Genomic DNA, 14699 nt, shown 5'->3' on the forward strand with positions numbered 1-14699 from the left:
CTCGAAACATTTTGTGTACAAGTCGTTTTATTTTTTTGTTTTACAGACACTGCGTCCTGCTGAGTTGCTGTTTGAAGAGTCACATCCTCTTTGCTCTTAAACGTACACAAGACCAGGCAGGAACAAACGTCAGCGATTTCCTAAAACGCCTAATTTGTACACGATTTGCATTTTAACCCGTTTTCTGTTTCATAGTTGTACAAGTTATTGCTCTAATTTGGGATCCGTCTGTTTTTCTCAAAGTTACTGAGTAAAATCACCGAAAGGATTTGATTGGTGTTAAATCATGCTTGGAGCTAATCATTGTGAATATTTTTTACAAAAGTGCAACGCCGACACAAACACGTTGGAGCTCAGAAGCAGATTTTACCATCAGCTTAAACAGGATCTGATCCACAGGTTAGAGGAGTTTATGTGTGAAATCAAAAGAATGAATGGACTGAAACATAAAAGAGGAGGACATCAGACTCGATGCAGATATCCCATATTTCTTTGATGCTACTTAAACTAGCGCCTACATTACCCACAATGCAACACTGCCATCAAAGATTAAACTTGGTGGAGAAGCCTCAACTTTCAAGCCGTTAAGTTCTTTTACAAAAAGAATTTGATTAACTCTGTTTTTCATTAATTGATATTTTATTTATAGTCTTTATAATTTACTTTTTTTTCACATTTAAGATCAAATTATTCCAAGACAAACTTTTAAGGTTCTGCCTCAGTTTTTGTATTTAATTCTGTGCAGTATGTTTAATTTAAAACCTACTGTATGTGTACAGCAATAAAATATTAAAATGTATAAGTTTATCTCAAATTTTTAAGCAGAAGACACTTTAAACATGTTTACGACACATAGGCTGCCCTCTTATCTGTTCTGACTCTGTAAATATTTTCTGAGTACCGGTTGTTTCAGCTCAAAGCTTTGACAGAAGTCCAAATATTAAACCAGAATTAAAAACAATAACTTAAAAGCTTTCATTTACAATCCGTAACTCTATCTTTAGTCACATTCCAGGTGCAAAACCATAATTTTAACGTCACAACAAATGTGGGGTCAAGTGAGCCGCTGTCCTGGATGAAATGATCTACGAGTACATGGTCAGCTGAAGCCACTGGAAAGTAAAAATATATATATTAGCACAACAACCTTCTTTTTTTTTTTAATCAAACAGTGATTTTTGCCAAAGTTTCTTTTCATCTGCGAGCTGTTCCACTTTGAGAATGAAAATGTAAAGCTTTCTGTGCTGTTTCACTCGTTATTCATCAAATATTGTTTAGGACTGCTGGACAGTGTTCCAAAAAGGAACGAGTTGTTGCAAGGCAGTGGGAAGTAAGGGCGTAGACGGCGCTGCAGCACCCCATAATGGACAGCAGATGACATGCACGTCCTAATGCGTAGATATAAAGCCCTAGCATTCTTTGAAGTAATGCAGATGTTTATTTTAGACTGGTTCCTCCTGCAGGAGTTGCCACAGTGAATTAACTCAGGAAAGATTTGGCGTTTGTTTTACGACGTCCTGACTCGACCTGGGCTCGAACCTGCAGCCTCGGGATTACAAGACTGCGGCAGTGACCACCAAGCTACAGCGGCATCTTGTTGAAGTGTAGCCAAAAATATGTGTTTCATTTAAATTTGTCCACTAGTTCATGGGATATTTTACTGACAGACAGAGCTGACCTGCAATTAAAGCCAAAGTTATTCAACTGGCGGTCCTGGGGCCAAATCAGTCCCACGGATGAAACTGCAGCTAAATTTGTTGCTCTCGTAGTGTGAGTTGGGGCAAAGCTCAGCTACTACCACTCCAAATTTTAGCTCGATATCTAAAATGGACCATTTTTTGCATTTGCTAACGTTGCAATGATGCGGCAGCCATCTTGGACCAAGTTGGCTCTTAAAATAAATCCGTTGTAAATGTCAGCCCTGTATTTGAAAGTTTCAAATCTGTTTCGTGAGACGTTTTGCTAACAGTACAGACTAATGCACTAAGACTGGCAAAAACACTGTTGTGATAAGTAAACGCAGAATGTGAGATTTTAAAGTTTGAAAACACAGAAAGTAACTCACCTCCAGGACATTGAGTTTAATTAATCCGTCTCCATCTTTATCGAAAGCATTAAAAGCTCCTGAAAAACACACGAGATGATCCCATGGCTTGTTTTTGTGCAGTTTGTTTCTTCTGATCAGACGTATCACCATAATTTACCGTATTTTTCGGACTATAAGGCGCACTTAATATCCTTTTAAATTGTCTCAAAAATCATCAGGGAGCCTTATGTATTAATTCTGGTTGTGCTTATGGACCTCAAACTAATTTTATGTGGTTATTGTGAATGAGTCAAATAAAGTTTGACTTATCTGTTTTGTTTTGCTTAATGCGCCTTATAATCCCAAAAATACAGTAACCATTTTTGTCCTCAGACAGGTATGGGTGCTAACGGTGTGTTTTTGTCAGGATGTAGGAGGAGGTTTGGGTTGAACTTACTGAACATGCCCTCGAGTCTGACGAAGCAGCAGATGAAACTGTCGAAATCGATGTTGAGGCGTTCGTCTGCGTAGCGCATGGCTATGATGTCGTACAGCTGCTTGTTCAGGTGAAACCCTGAGGAGCGAACAATTAAAATGAACACCCTGAATGTTTTCAACCAGTTTCCATCTTGCTGCTCACCTGCAGCATTGACCGCGTTCCTCATCTCGAAGCTGCTGATGGACGACTTGTCTTTGTCGAAGTGTTTGAAGATGAGCTGCAAATATGAGGAGATAATCCCTTAAAACTAAAAATAACGGGAAGATGGATGAGCTGACACCGGATCTGCTCTACCTGCCACTCTTTGATCTTTTTCCACAAATGTTTGAACTCCTGGAAGTGCAGCTTCCCGGATCCATCTGTCTGTCAAAGAGTCGGTCACAGAAAAATCATGTGTGGGGACGTTTTCTCTGCTCCACGTTTAAAGGATACGTCCATCAAGGCGATCATACTCCGACACGTCTCCAGGCTGAACCCTTCGGTCTTTATGTTTTTATCTGGAAAAGCAGAATCAAGATGCCGTTTCATGTGAGCGCACGTGCTGCGATGGTGACCTCTGCTGCATGCTCACGTTTGGAAAGGACGTTGTTCATGATGGTCTTCAGCTCATTCGCACAGATCTCCATGTCCTGCAGGAAGGACGGATTAATTCCACATTAAAGCACAAATTAATCAAATCAAAGACATCCGTGAGTTGTATCCTCACCTCACCGGCAATCTGTTTGTAAATAACCCTGAAGTTTTTTTCCTCTTCGGTCTCCTCAGGTTGTAGCAGCTTCAAAAAGGAGAAAAGATGTCATAAAATCTGTGCCTTTTAAAAAAAAAATTAAATATCAAACAACAAAAAGATGCAGAAAAAAGTTAAAGTTTGAGTCTTGATCCTTTCAACAATTCCTTGACTAACATCTGGGACTTTAAGAGCCTTGAACTCAGGAGGGACTCTTGGAGGGCGATAATGTTTTTGTTCATAGTGTCTGTTAACAAAATATCTCATAAACTATGGCACAGACTGGTGCAACCCTCAGGAAGTAATCACTGCATGTAAAACTACAACTCATCAACTTTTAGAGTCGACCTCTTTCATGATGGCCGCCAACTTGGTCAGTTTTACAGACATGGAGCTCAAGTTTGGTGTGGTAGTAACTGAGAGTCACTCACAACACATACTCCGTGAGTCTGTGCATGAGATGAGCACAAATTTATTTACAAGGTTTGACTAGATCACTGATGACACCATCATTTACCAACATCACACTAAGGCAGAGGGCGACATGTATTCCTTCAAATAACACAAGGCTGATAATTAAAGGTCAGTTTTAGGACAACTGGATCATTGTAATCCTGCAAAATTGTCCTAATTTTGTAAGTTTAATTTAGTTTTACTTTCATTTAATACAATTTAATAAAACTGAAGGCCATGGGAGAGTTGATTTCCAGACACTACAAAGACCAAATAGGATTAGAGACATTTCCTTTTCTTTAAGTTCAAGTCAACTTTATTGTCTAATAATAACTAATTAATAACTATCCTGATGCATGCTCAATAATCCAGGTAGAAAAATCCAAAAAAGTTCAATCTGGTCCTCTGGACATTCAAAAAAACAAAGCAAAAAAATTAATTAATAACTGTTTATGTTTAGAGAAGTGGAGTTTTGACAATGAAATGCACAGATCTAAGCTAAATGAATCTTTAAGGAAATGGGTGTTAAACCAAAGACTTGTATATTTTATTTAATCTTTATTTCAACAGTATCACTAAAACACGAGGACGCATTTTCAACAAAGACCTTTTTTTAGAAGGACCTTACAGTATCTTTTGGACTAGAAGGCGCATTAAGCGAAACTAAAACATTTTGACAGATTTTTGTGCACCGTGTACCACATAAAATCGATTTGAGGTCAGTAAGCACAACCAGAATTAATACATAAGGCGCACCAGATTATAAAGCTCACTGTTGATTTTTGAGAAAATTAAAGGATTTTAAGTGTGACTTATAGTCCGAAAAATACGGTATACAGTGTGTAAATTACAGTAATTATTTAATGGACTAAATTCCAGCTTTATCATTAAAATCGTTCTTCATTCACAGATATTTCTTAGAAAAAAAACAGCCTAAAGTACTTTGTAGTTCATTACAACATTTCTCCTGTTAAGTCCATCCATCTATCCATTATCTTTACCTGCTTCTTCCTTTTTGGGTCACGGGGGATCATTGGTGCTAGGTGAACTAAATTATAAATCTTTAGTTGTTAAAATTTGTATAAAGGTGTTCATTCAGATGTAAATTATTTACCAGAACTAGAGGTGAGAGGTGTTTTTTTTATATATAAGATTTTGTTTAATGGTAACTCTAAATTGTCCCTAGGTGTGAGTGAGAGAGTGAATGGTTGTTTTTCTATGTGTCTCCCTGTGATGGACTGGAGACCTGTCCAGGGTGCTCCCCGCCTCTTACAGTGACTGCTGGATATGGTCACCAGTGACCTCCGTGACCCGAAAAAGAAAGAAGCAGGTAAAGATAATGGATGGATAGACGTTTAAACACTACTTTTAAAAAAAGTAAAGTCAAACAAACTGACCGTCACAGCTGTCATAAATTAAAGTTTTCATCAAAAAGAGATAAATGTTGTTGGTTCCTTTAGTCGCCGTGATGGGGCTGGACCTGGTTTTGTATTTCAGAGGTGCAAGGTGACAGAAGTGAGATCAGGGCGTAAAGGTTGGGTTTAATTTCAGACACCGTACCTTGGGTCTTTTCTTCTTCTCCCCCTGAATGCCGTCGTGCTCGATTTCTTTGTTGGCCCGCGCTCTGTCCGACACAAACACAATGGGCTGGTGTGTGTGTGGACAACAGAGACGAGAAAATGATTAGTTTTCAATCCTTAAGCAGCCTAACGTTTGAACCACAACATAAAGCAAACAGCAGAGAGGAGCAGAGCGTATTAAAGCAAGAAGGAAGTGCTACAGCCAGGCACGTTGGTTACCTTGCTCTTCATTTTCTTGTCTTGCTGTTGGACAGACGAGTCGGGACAAAGAATAAAAATCAGAAGAGAGGAAGAAAAAACACCTGAATGCAGGTAGGTTATTCAGAGTGAAAATCTAATACGATTTAAGACAGGACAGAAAGAGTTAAAGCTCAAAATAATAATTAAAAAAAAGAGCAACAAGGAAATAGCAGAACTCTGTTTTTTTCCACAATAAAGTGCAGAAGTCTTAATTCATCCCCAGACATTTATGTACTCTGAAAGTGGTCTTGACTGATACTTGGACTGAATTTTTAAAGGTTTTTAGGTCTCTCATGGTAGTTTTTCCAACTTTGGCTGCTTTTCCACTCATTTTTAATCTGATTCTGAAACATTTTTAGAGCTAAACAGATAAACCAATACTGTGTGGATTACATGTGGCAAACAATTTGGCAAAGAATCACTTTTTAATTGGATTATAAGGCATTTTATTTGTGTATTTGTTTGAATCCATACAATAACACAATTTGACACACAAAATAGTATTTTAGTGCCAACAAGGTGACAACCAAAGAGCTATTGGCTGAAAATTTGGTGTGCAGTAAACAAAGTATATTTAAAGTCCTGCTGGGTCTTTGCTTAACATTTTTTTTTATATATCTTTCAGGAACGCTTCCTCTGCTGTGGACAGAATTTCAGCACAGTTTCTTTTGTCCTTCGCTTGTCCATTTTGCTCAAGTTGTCAAACACTACACAATATAAAATTATCATAGAGCATGAAATGATGGGAAAATGAGTAAGCAAAGCAGCTAAAGTCCACAGAAAAACTTTGAAAGAGCTTCAGAAATAGAAAAAACAAAACTACTGATGAAGACCACTTGATCCTGTACAGTGAAGTGCAGATCCAGCAGTCAGACAGTTTATCTGTTTAAACCAGTGGTTCTCAAACTGGGGTCCTCTGACCCCCGGGGGTCCGCAAGCTGATGCTTGGGGGTCCGCAAAGAAAACAACTACTTTTTTTAAATGTTTTTACAAGCACCTAGATGTTTAACAACCCGTTAAAATACAACAAAATGCAGGAAATCACATCTACTTTATTCAAAAAAATTTTGGGGAGGACCCCAGACAACCCCCCCCCCCTCCCACACACACACCAGACCACTATTTGTGTCTGTCAATTTACAAATTAAGCCCTGTTACTTGTTATGATTCTGTTCAGTTTTATGTAAAGAGTTTTCTGTAATAATCTGAAGAAGTGGCAATTTATGTTCATTCTGTGAATAGGTAAAGTTTTAAAGTGTTTTTGATATGGTTATTTTTTTCAAAACTGTAATGTTTGGAAGTTGAAATTAAAAATGCTGTTAAGCGTGTCTTGAATGAAAAATAGTAGCCCATGTTTAAAAGTATAAAAATTGGATTAACACTATTAAAGAACAGGTCTTCAGTATTAATGTTACACAATATTTCCATTGCATTAAAGAGACAAATTGAAGGAAATTATTTAATAAACATGAGGGGGTTCATGAACTATTTTTTCTCCTGTATTGGCCTGAACCCCAAAAGTTTGAGAACCCCTGGTTTAAACAACTGAAATAAATTCACGCCCTATGATCAGCTGACTAACCTGCGTTTGGTCGATGGTGGTCTCTGCCTCTCTGTGGGTAAAAATCACATTCGTCAACCTTTGCCTGTCACTCTTAATGGCATCTCTGTGTTTAGTTATTCAATGAGACTCTTACTCAGATGTGTTCTGCTTCTCAGAGAAGACCCTGAGGATGAACTCTCCCTCATCATGGGGATTGTAGGTGGTGGGGACGATGACATACGTGCCAGGGGGAAGTCGGAAACGCTCCGTCACCTCCCGCAGGTTGATGTAGGACTTGCATTTGGCTTTGGAGGCCGTGTAGAGGAAAAAGTCTTTCTGCAGATGTTGATCCTGCCCTTCTGACTGGAGACAAACAGATATTAGATGGGATTAACTTTTTGCTTTTTTATATTGAACAAAAATGCTTTGTCCTATCAAGTTTTATCAGGCTTTACCGTCAAACACTACAACAATTTCAGACACTGATTTCTACGGAAAAGTATTGCTTTCCGTACCACACAAGTGACAGAGTCCTGGAGAACCCTCATGCCCTGCTGAGACGCACGCGGCAGGGTACGTCGTGCCTTTCCGTATTATCTCAGGAGGACGCCGAGCACATTTATATAATTGGAATCATGATAGCAAAGTTTCTGCTTTTTGGCACCAGCAGATACCTATTATTCGGCTATTAAAGAAGACAGCGGAAGCCGTTTTGGCCATGGCAAAGCTGCCGAGCGTATGTGAAGGTTTGGTTCGTGCTTCGAGCACTCAAAATCAGCTGATTTACGAGCTCAACCATAAGATGGAAGCGATTTGTGAGAATTGCAAGCCACTTGTAGCTTTTAGGACTTGCCAGCATGTTGGGGACGACCTTGAGAGAGCTAATAAGCATGGACCAGTGGAATGCCCACAAATATGGCCATTTTGGATCATCAAAAGTACCAGCAGAACTCAAGGCTGACGAGAAAAAACAGTCTGCCTGAAAAAAATAAACTGTGGCTTATCTGAATCTGACTCCCTTGCTTGGCCTCAAAGCAGGCCAACTTATCAAATTTCTCCTGGGATATGTGTTAACTAAGAAAGCTCTGCTCTATCTGCAACACCCCCCCTTCCCCCCAGAGAACTGTGAACACTTATCAGAGCTGTACCAGCTGACACCAACATCTTATCAGGACTATGGTGATATCTGGAAGTACTTTGTGGACAAATCTCACTGTCTTGTCGTCAAATGTATATGTAATGCATCTAAAAATGTGCTTGCTGGTAGAGTTTTTTTGATGTCTTAAATCATGTCTTGATAAGGACAAGCTGTGAAGAGATATTTTTTGTAATACCACTATCCTTTCTTTCCCCTTTCCTATCTAAAGAATAAGGGGCCGCGCTCTTAGGCAGCAATGTGCACTCTGCCCCTCTTTCAGACGACTGTACAAACATAATCTCACTGTACTGTATGGTGCAATGATAGTAAAGCTTATTCTGATTCTGAACACACATGGCTCTCAGGTGAAACAGACAAAATATCAGGCAACCCCCCCCCCCCCCCCAAAAAAAAAAAAAAAAAACATTCTTCTTCAGCGGATGTACCTCTTTTGGCACCTGCAGAGTGACAGAAGTAGCAAGACGTCAAATAAATTTCTGAACAGGCATTTTTTTTTGTTAATTATAAATGTGTTCAGTGTCGTGCACACACCTCATAGATGGAAAATCCAATAGTGAGGAACTTGAGGCCTTTATGGCGCTGCATCCTCCGTCCTTTCTGCATCAGAGCCACGACGACAGTGCAGACCACCTGCCCGTCCTCAGGGTCGTCATCCTCCTCGTACAGCTGAAGCCGATACTGAGGATTCGTCCAAAACGTGTCTACAAAGAACATTAGCTGCAGATGACTTCTTTGTTGGGTTTGTTATTTAACCTGGAACCAACCTGGAAAGTTCCTGCAGCCGCCGGCAGAGCTGCCTCTCACCCAGCGACCCTCGTGGACCGACACCGTCCAGCTGTGCCTCTCGTCTTCCTGCAGCGTGTCAGGCGTCAGGTTGCACATCTCCAGCTTAGTGAAGATCTTCTTGAAATCATCGAAGGACATCCTGGAGGGAAACAACTCTGGAGGAGGCTTGTAGCACGGGGTTATTTAGCTAAACTGCTCATGGGACCACGGATACTGAAGACCAACAGCTCAGGGGCAATTAGAGTCAACAAGAAAATGTAATTTATAACTTGAAGTCTAGTTTTATTTCAAATGAATTCAGCTGAGCTCACCCACGAGCCAGATGTGGCCCACGGGCCACCACTTGCCCAGTTGGAGAAACACTACACAATAATGAAATTGTCAGCTTTTGTCTCTAATAAAAACGTTGATTTGCAAATGTCAAATTTCTTGAAGAAACTTCACATAAATGTTGTTTGTTTTGTAAGAAAATACAGGAAGTATGGTACACATGCCAAATCAATAAATATCTTACTTTAGTTTTCAGCTAAAAATGAGGCTCGTGGAGGAAACGTGGATTATTTTAATAGTATTGTTCGGTTTTTAGCAGGTCTGAGGTTGTGGGTGAATACCGACGGGGATTTGTTTTTTGTTTCACAACAACCTTGTTGCTATACGTTCATGTTTCGTTTGCATTATGCTGGTTAGTTTGACACAACCTTAAACAAACTGAACAGCTCACAGTGGTTTCCTGACAGATGCTGTGGAGAAATATGACTCGGGATGAACCCTCTCCTTCATCATCATCATCATCATCTTGATTATGTGGTTACATCAGAGCATGAAAGCTGTGACAGGGGAGTCAGGGAAGGTAAACTCACCAGAACTCACTCGTCTCTACGGTCTGTTTCTTCAGATTCTCCCTGTCTGCAGTGGAGATGGTCGACCACTCCTTCGAGCTACGAAAAGATAAAAAAAAAAGCAATCGTAGAAAATAAAGAAAAGAGTCACAACACCAAACGATCAGACTCGTCTTAAAATCCTTTCATCCGGAGAAAAAAAACATTGTGTTCTTAAGTGACAGCTGAAAGATGAATATTGTTGAATATTGTTGAAATTTGCTGAAGAAGCTGAAACTAAGTTGTTAGAGGTAAAGAAAGGAAAACAAGCTAAAAGCAGCAGAACACTAGCTAAAGTTAACACCAGATGCCACACCTATAATGAACAAAATAGGTACTAACTTCAGGAAAGCAGAAGGTAAAAGTAGCAAAACACAGCCAAAAGCAAGAAGAGGCTAAAGCTAAAATCATAAAATACTAGCTAAAATGAGTTAAAGGTAGCTTAAAGTTAAAAGTTGCAGAACAGTAGGTAAAATTGGTAATAAACACCAAAGATTTGAACAAAACAAGTGCTAAAATAAGGAAAACAGTAGCTAAATTAGTGAAACAAATGCTAAAGCTAAGGTCATCTAACAATAGCTAAAAGGAGTAAAATGGTAGCTAAACGTTGCAGAAAAGTAGCTAAAATAAGAACAGTAGCTACAAGTAAGCAGTAGTTAAAAATACCAGAATTGTGGATAAAAGCTAAAAGCTGCAAACAGAATCTAAAAATGTTAAAGTAGCTAAATGGTATCTAAAAGCTAAAAATGACATAACAGTAGCTAAAAGATGCAGAATGGTATGAAACAGCTAAAAGTATAGAAGAGGGCAAAAATAGAGCAAGTATCTCCTGAAACTAATTTTAAAGAGAACGATGATTTTGTATGAATCCAAAGAAATCTTAATATGACTGGTGAATTGTTCAAATAAAGATAAACATCTTGAAAAGTAAAAAAGTTACAAAAATCAAAAGTCAAAGTTGTTCCTGACTGAACTCAGTGTTTTAATACATGAACGGTTAAATAGCCCAAAGTGTGAGGAAGTAGATTAATTTTAAAAACACACAGAAGAAACATTAAAGCTCCAACATCATAATAAGCTCAAAGCAGCTATAACTGGTACACACCACTTCTTATGGTTTTTAATTCAATATTCTACAAATGTCTCAGCATCTCTTACTTGGCACACCAGGGTCCCTTCCAGAGCACCCAACCCCAGGGGTTGCGCAATCGAATCAGGCGAATTTTGGTGTCCTTTGCAACTTCGTCACACTGAGAAAACAAGCCTCATGTTAGCGGTGCGTTAATCTTTCCCATCTAAGAATACATGTGTGCACTGTGCAGCTTGCTGCACCTCCTCCAGAGCGATGATGGAGTAGGCGTGACCTCTAACCAGCCCATGCTCAGTCCGAGACTCCAGTTCGCTGGCTGAAGAAACCTTATAGAGGAAATACAGAACATAAAGTTTGAACATTTTGACCTTGCTGTGTGACCTTTTGAGTGTTTTCTCCTCCACTCACATCTATGGAGCTGCCCATCAGCGAGCCTCTCTGCAGGGCCTTCTTCATGATGCTGTAGAGGTCCGCCGGCGCCTCAGGCAACTCAAAATACTCAGTAACTCCGCCGGTAAAGTCCTCCATGGCCTCCAGAGTATTCCCCCCTTTTAGTGCTTCGTACGAGCCGTGCAACCTGAGAGAGAGAGATCCAACATTCTTGTGAGAGAGCAGACACGTCTGATCTAAGAGGTTTTTCACAGCTTGACAGCCAATTTATGAAACATAAAGGGTTATAGTAGTTGTTACTGTGTGAATGTTTATGAAGTATTCTCTCCAGTCTATTGTGATCCATTTTTCTTCTGTAAGCTTTTCGGCACAATTCTCGTCCCACAGTGTTTAAGCTATTTCTACAAATCAGAAATCAAAACGTTCAGCTCATTCAGGACAATCCTGCTACGACTTTTAGTATTGGTGCAACTTTAGCTTTTTGAAATATTTAGGCTTTTTCTGCCACATTTTTTCTCTCATAGAAAATGAACTGAGCTCATTTTACATCCTTCAGATCTTTAGATCTGTTCACAACCTTTTACTGCTCCTTTCACATTTTGTTCTGGTTCAGCTTCTTTCAGCTTCTTTGTCCAAATTTCAACTTTTTTCAGCTACTTTCAGGTATTTTGTGCTCATTTCAGATTCTTTCTGCTAACCACAACATTTGTGTTCTTCTTCTAAATTCTTTCAGCAAATTGTAGCTTGTTATGCTCTTTTCAGCTTATTTCTGTAAGTTTTATCTATTTCTGCCATTTCAGCTACAATTTAGCTGTTTATGCTAATTTTAGCTTTTTCAGTTAATTCCTCATTTATTGCACTCATTTCAATAAATTTCAGCCTAATTCAGCAAAAATATGCTCTCTCCACTTCTTTCTGCTAATTTAAGCTTCTTTCTGCCTTTTTAGCTCCTTTTCAGCTGTTATTGCTCATTTCAACTTTTTTTTAGATAATTTCAATATTTTTTGTGCTCATTTCTGCCTATTTAAGCCTAATTGGGCAAATGTGTGTTCTTTCTACTTTCTTCTGCTAAATTAAGCTTGTTATACCTTTTCAGCTACACTTGTAGTATTTTTAGCTTGTTTCAGCTGTTTTCAGATATATTAAAGTATTTCAAAATAATTTCAGCTACTTTCAGCCTCATTAACTTGTTTATGCTAATTTCAGCTTGTTATGCTCCTTTCAGCTTTTTCTGCTAGTTTCAGCTATCTTTTAGCTGTGCTGTGCTAAATTTAGCTTTTTCAGCTAATTCCACATTTCTTAAGCTCATTTCAGCTCTTTCCACTTCCTTCTGGTAGTTTATGCTTCTTTCTGCATTTCAGCTACTTTTCAGCCTTTTTTTTTTCTAATTTCAGCCTTTTTTAAGCTAATTTCCTCATTTTATGCTGATTTCTGCTTACTTAAACCTAATTCAGCAAATATGTGTTCTCCTTGTTTTCTTCTGCTAATTTAGGCTTGTGCTTTTATTTCTTCTACATGTCATCATGTTTTTTTAAGCTAATTTCAGCAGTTTGTCAGCAAGTTCTTCAGCAATAAGCATTCACGCTGCATTTTCACAGGAAAGGCAATTTCTCTGGGTTCTTTGGCGCTAAGGTTCTGTAGTCACCAAATGCAAGTTCAAGCCATTTAAAGGAATATTTCTTGGGAAGTGGTTGAAATATAAAAGCAAGACAACATTTTTGTGACATTTTTGAACATTTATGCATCTAAAGTGACAACTCAGAGTGGTAAAATCTGAATGTTTTCAGATCGAAGAAGAGAAATGAAGAACAATCTGTTACTTTGCATAGGCTTTCTCCAGCAGAGCGCTCCAGAACTCGTTCTTCCTGAAGGATTTGGTGAAAACCAGCTGGTTGTTGCAGGTGGGGATGCGATCATCCACCACCACATCGATCCACTCGCCATAACGCCAAAACTGAACACAACAAAGCCGAAACAACTGTTTATAACATTCAGATTTTTTGAAGAAAGCGTCAATGAATGTTTTTGCTAAATACGTTTATTTATGAGTGTAAAAAATGAGCTAAAAATTGCATTTAAATAAAGATTGACTTGTTTTTTTTAAAAATCATGACCAACAATATTTTCCATTAGAGAGCAAATTGTAAACAGTATTTTTAATAAATGAGACCATGTGTTTTTATTGGAACAATAAATGTGATATGCTCATTTTAATGTAACCTATAAATCAGACTTTTACATGATTGAGTCAATGTAATTATTTTCTAACATATAACACAAATTAGGGGTGTATTTGAAGAGCCAAAAATAAACAATAAATATATTTTGGTGCAACGTGCAGGAAAGAAAATTTTGTTTTAAGCAGAATAAAGGAGTTGAAAATTGATAAATAATAAATAAATAATCTAGATAAACAAAATAAATATAATGATGACATGATTATTTTTGTGCATTATTTCATTTTCTTTTCTTTTTTTGCACTTTTTTTACTGTGAACTGTGTTGACAGAGATTTTCATGCAGCAATGTGCTAGTTTTGCTTGGTCTAAAATATATATGTTTAATGACACAGCATATGCTTCTGTAGAACCTGGAAGTGGAAGATCCCGGCGTAATTTTCAGTGAAGCTCTGATCCGGAGGAATCACTCTGTACAGCAGCTTCTCGTTCAGAGTCAGACAGGCGATGGCAGCGAGCAGCCAGCAGTCACCTGCCAACGACAGATCCATGAGCTGCAGGATTACATCCAAACAAAGTCATCATTTGGAAGGGAACATATGTGACCTGTGCTGGCAAAATGAGACCAATTAGCTCAGGCTGAGGTGCAAAGACAAACCATGGAAATACTTTATTTATTTTTTACTGTAATGGAGATTTGAGTGAAAACGAGTCCATAAAGACACCATCTCTTTACCGAGTTCCCTATCCCAGTAACAAATTAGCGTATAACTTTCCTAAAATACTTTAAATGAAATTTAATGTCCTCAGAAATATTAATTTTAGTTCCCTTTGTGTGTATTGTTACGGCCTGAGGCCATTTGGTTGAGCAAAAGTGATTGCAGGTTGATTGCTGACTCAGCTGTGCTGTGGCCCATCTGGGATTGGCTGCTTCACTTCCTGAATCCTCCCCAATGGACATCAATCTGCATCCTGGTTGGCTTCTTCACCTCCTGCTCCTCCAACCACAGAAGAGGCCTGCTTATTTAAACCCAGCTCTCCTGCCATTCAGTGCGGCTGTTGTTTAGAGCAGCTCGCCATTAGTATGGGTTTATTTGTCTTTGGACTTGATTTGAATGGTTTGGCTTTGGCCAACAGTTAAACCCTGCAGTT

At 38.7% G+C, this 14699-nt stretch overlaps 1 protein-coding gene across 1 annotated transcript in view; it reads right to left on the bottom strand.

Moving 5' to 3' along the window:
- Positions 1-2: 2 nt before the first annotated feature.
- capn3b (calpain 3b) overlaps positions 3-14699 on the bottom strand; it is an 18918-nt gene continuing 4221 nt past the window's right edge. The window contains exons 3-23 of the mRNA XM_037685895.1: positions 13961-14079; positions 13192-13325; positions 11390-11558; positions 11224-11307; positions 11050-11141; positions 9874-9951; positions 8992-9152; positions 8759-8928; positions 8653-8664; positions 7223-7431; positions 7108-7138; positions 5505-5528; positions 5266-5352; positions 3232-3300; positions 3097-3154; positions 2958-3022; positions 2820-2888; positions 2667-2742; positions 2484-2600; positions 2066-2124; positions 3-1112 (exon numbers count right to left, since the gene is read on the bottom strand). Coding sequence (XP_037541823.1) covers positions 1086-1112; positions 2066-2124; positions 2484-2600; positions 2667-2742; positions 2820-2888; positions 2958-3022; positions 3097-3154; positions 3232-3300; positions 5266-5352; positions 5505-5528; positions 7108-7138; positions 7223-7431; positions 8653-8664; positions 8759-8928; positions 8992-9152; positions 9874-9951; positions 11050-11141; positions 11224-11307; positions 11390-11558; positions 13192-13325; positions 13961-14079 — 1910 coding nt within the window. The 3' untranslated portion in view covers positions 3-1085. The remainder of the gene's footprint in view (positions 1113-2065; positions 2125-2483; positions 2601-2666; positions 2743-2819; positions 2889-2957; positions 3023-3096; positions 3155-3231; positions 3301-5265; positions 5353-5504; positions 5529-7107; positions 7139-7222; positions 7432-8652; positions 8665-8758; positions 8929-8991; positions 9153-9873; positions 9952-11049; positions 11142-11223; positions 11308-11389; positions 11559-13191; positions 13326-13960; positions 14080-14699) is intronic.

The sequence above is a fragment of the Nematolebias whitei genome, chromosome 12 (genome assembly GCF_014905685.2).
Source record: "Nematolebias whitei isolate Nwh7 chromosome 12, NemWhi1, whole genome shotgun sequence".
Lineage (NCBI taxonomy): Eukaryota > Metazoa > Chordata > Actinopteri > Cyprinodontiformes > Rivulidae > Nematolebias > Nematolebias whitei.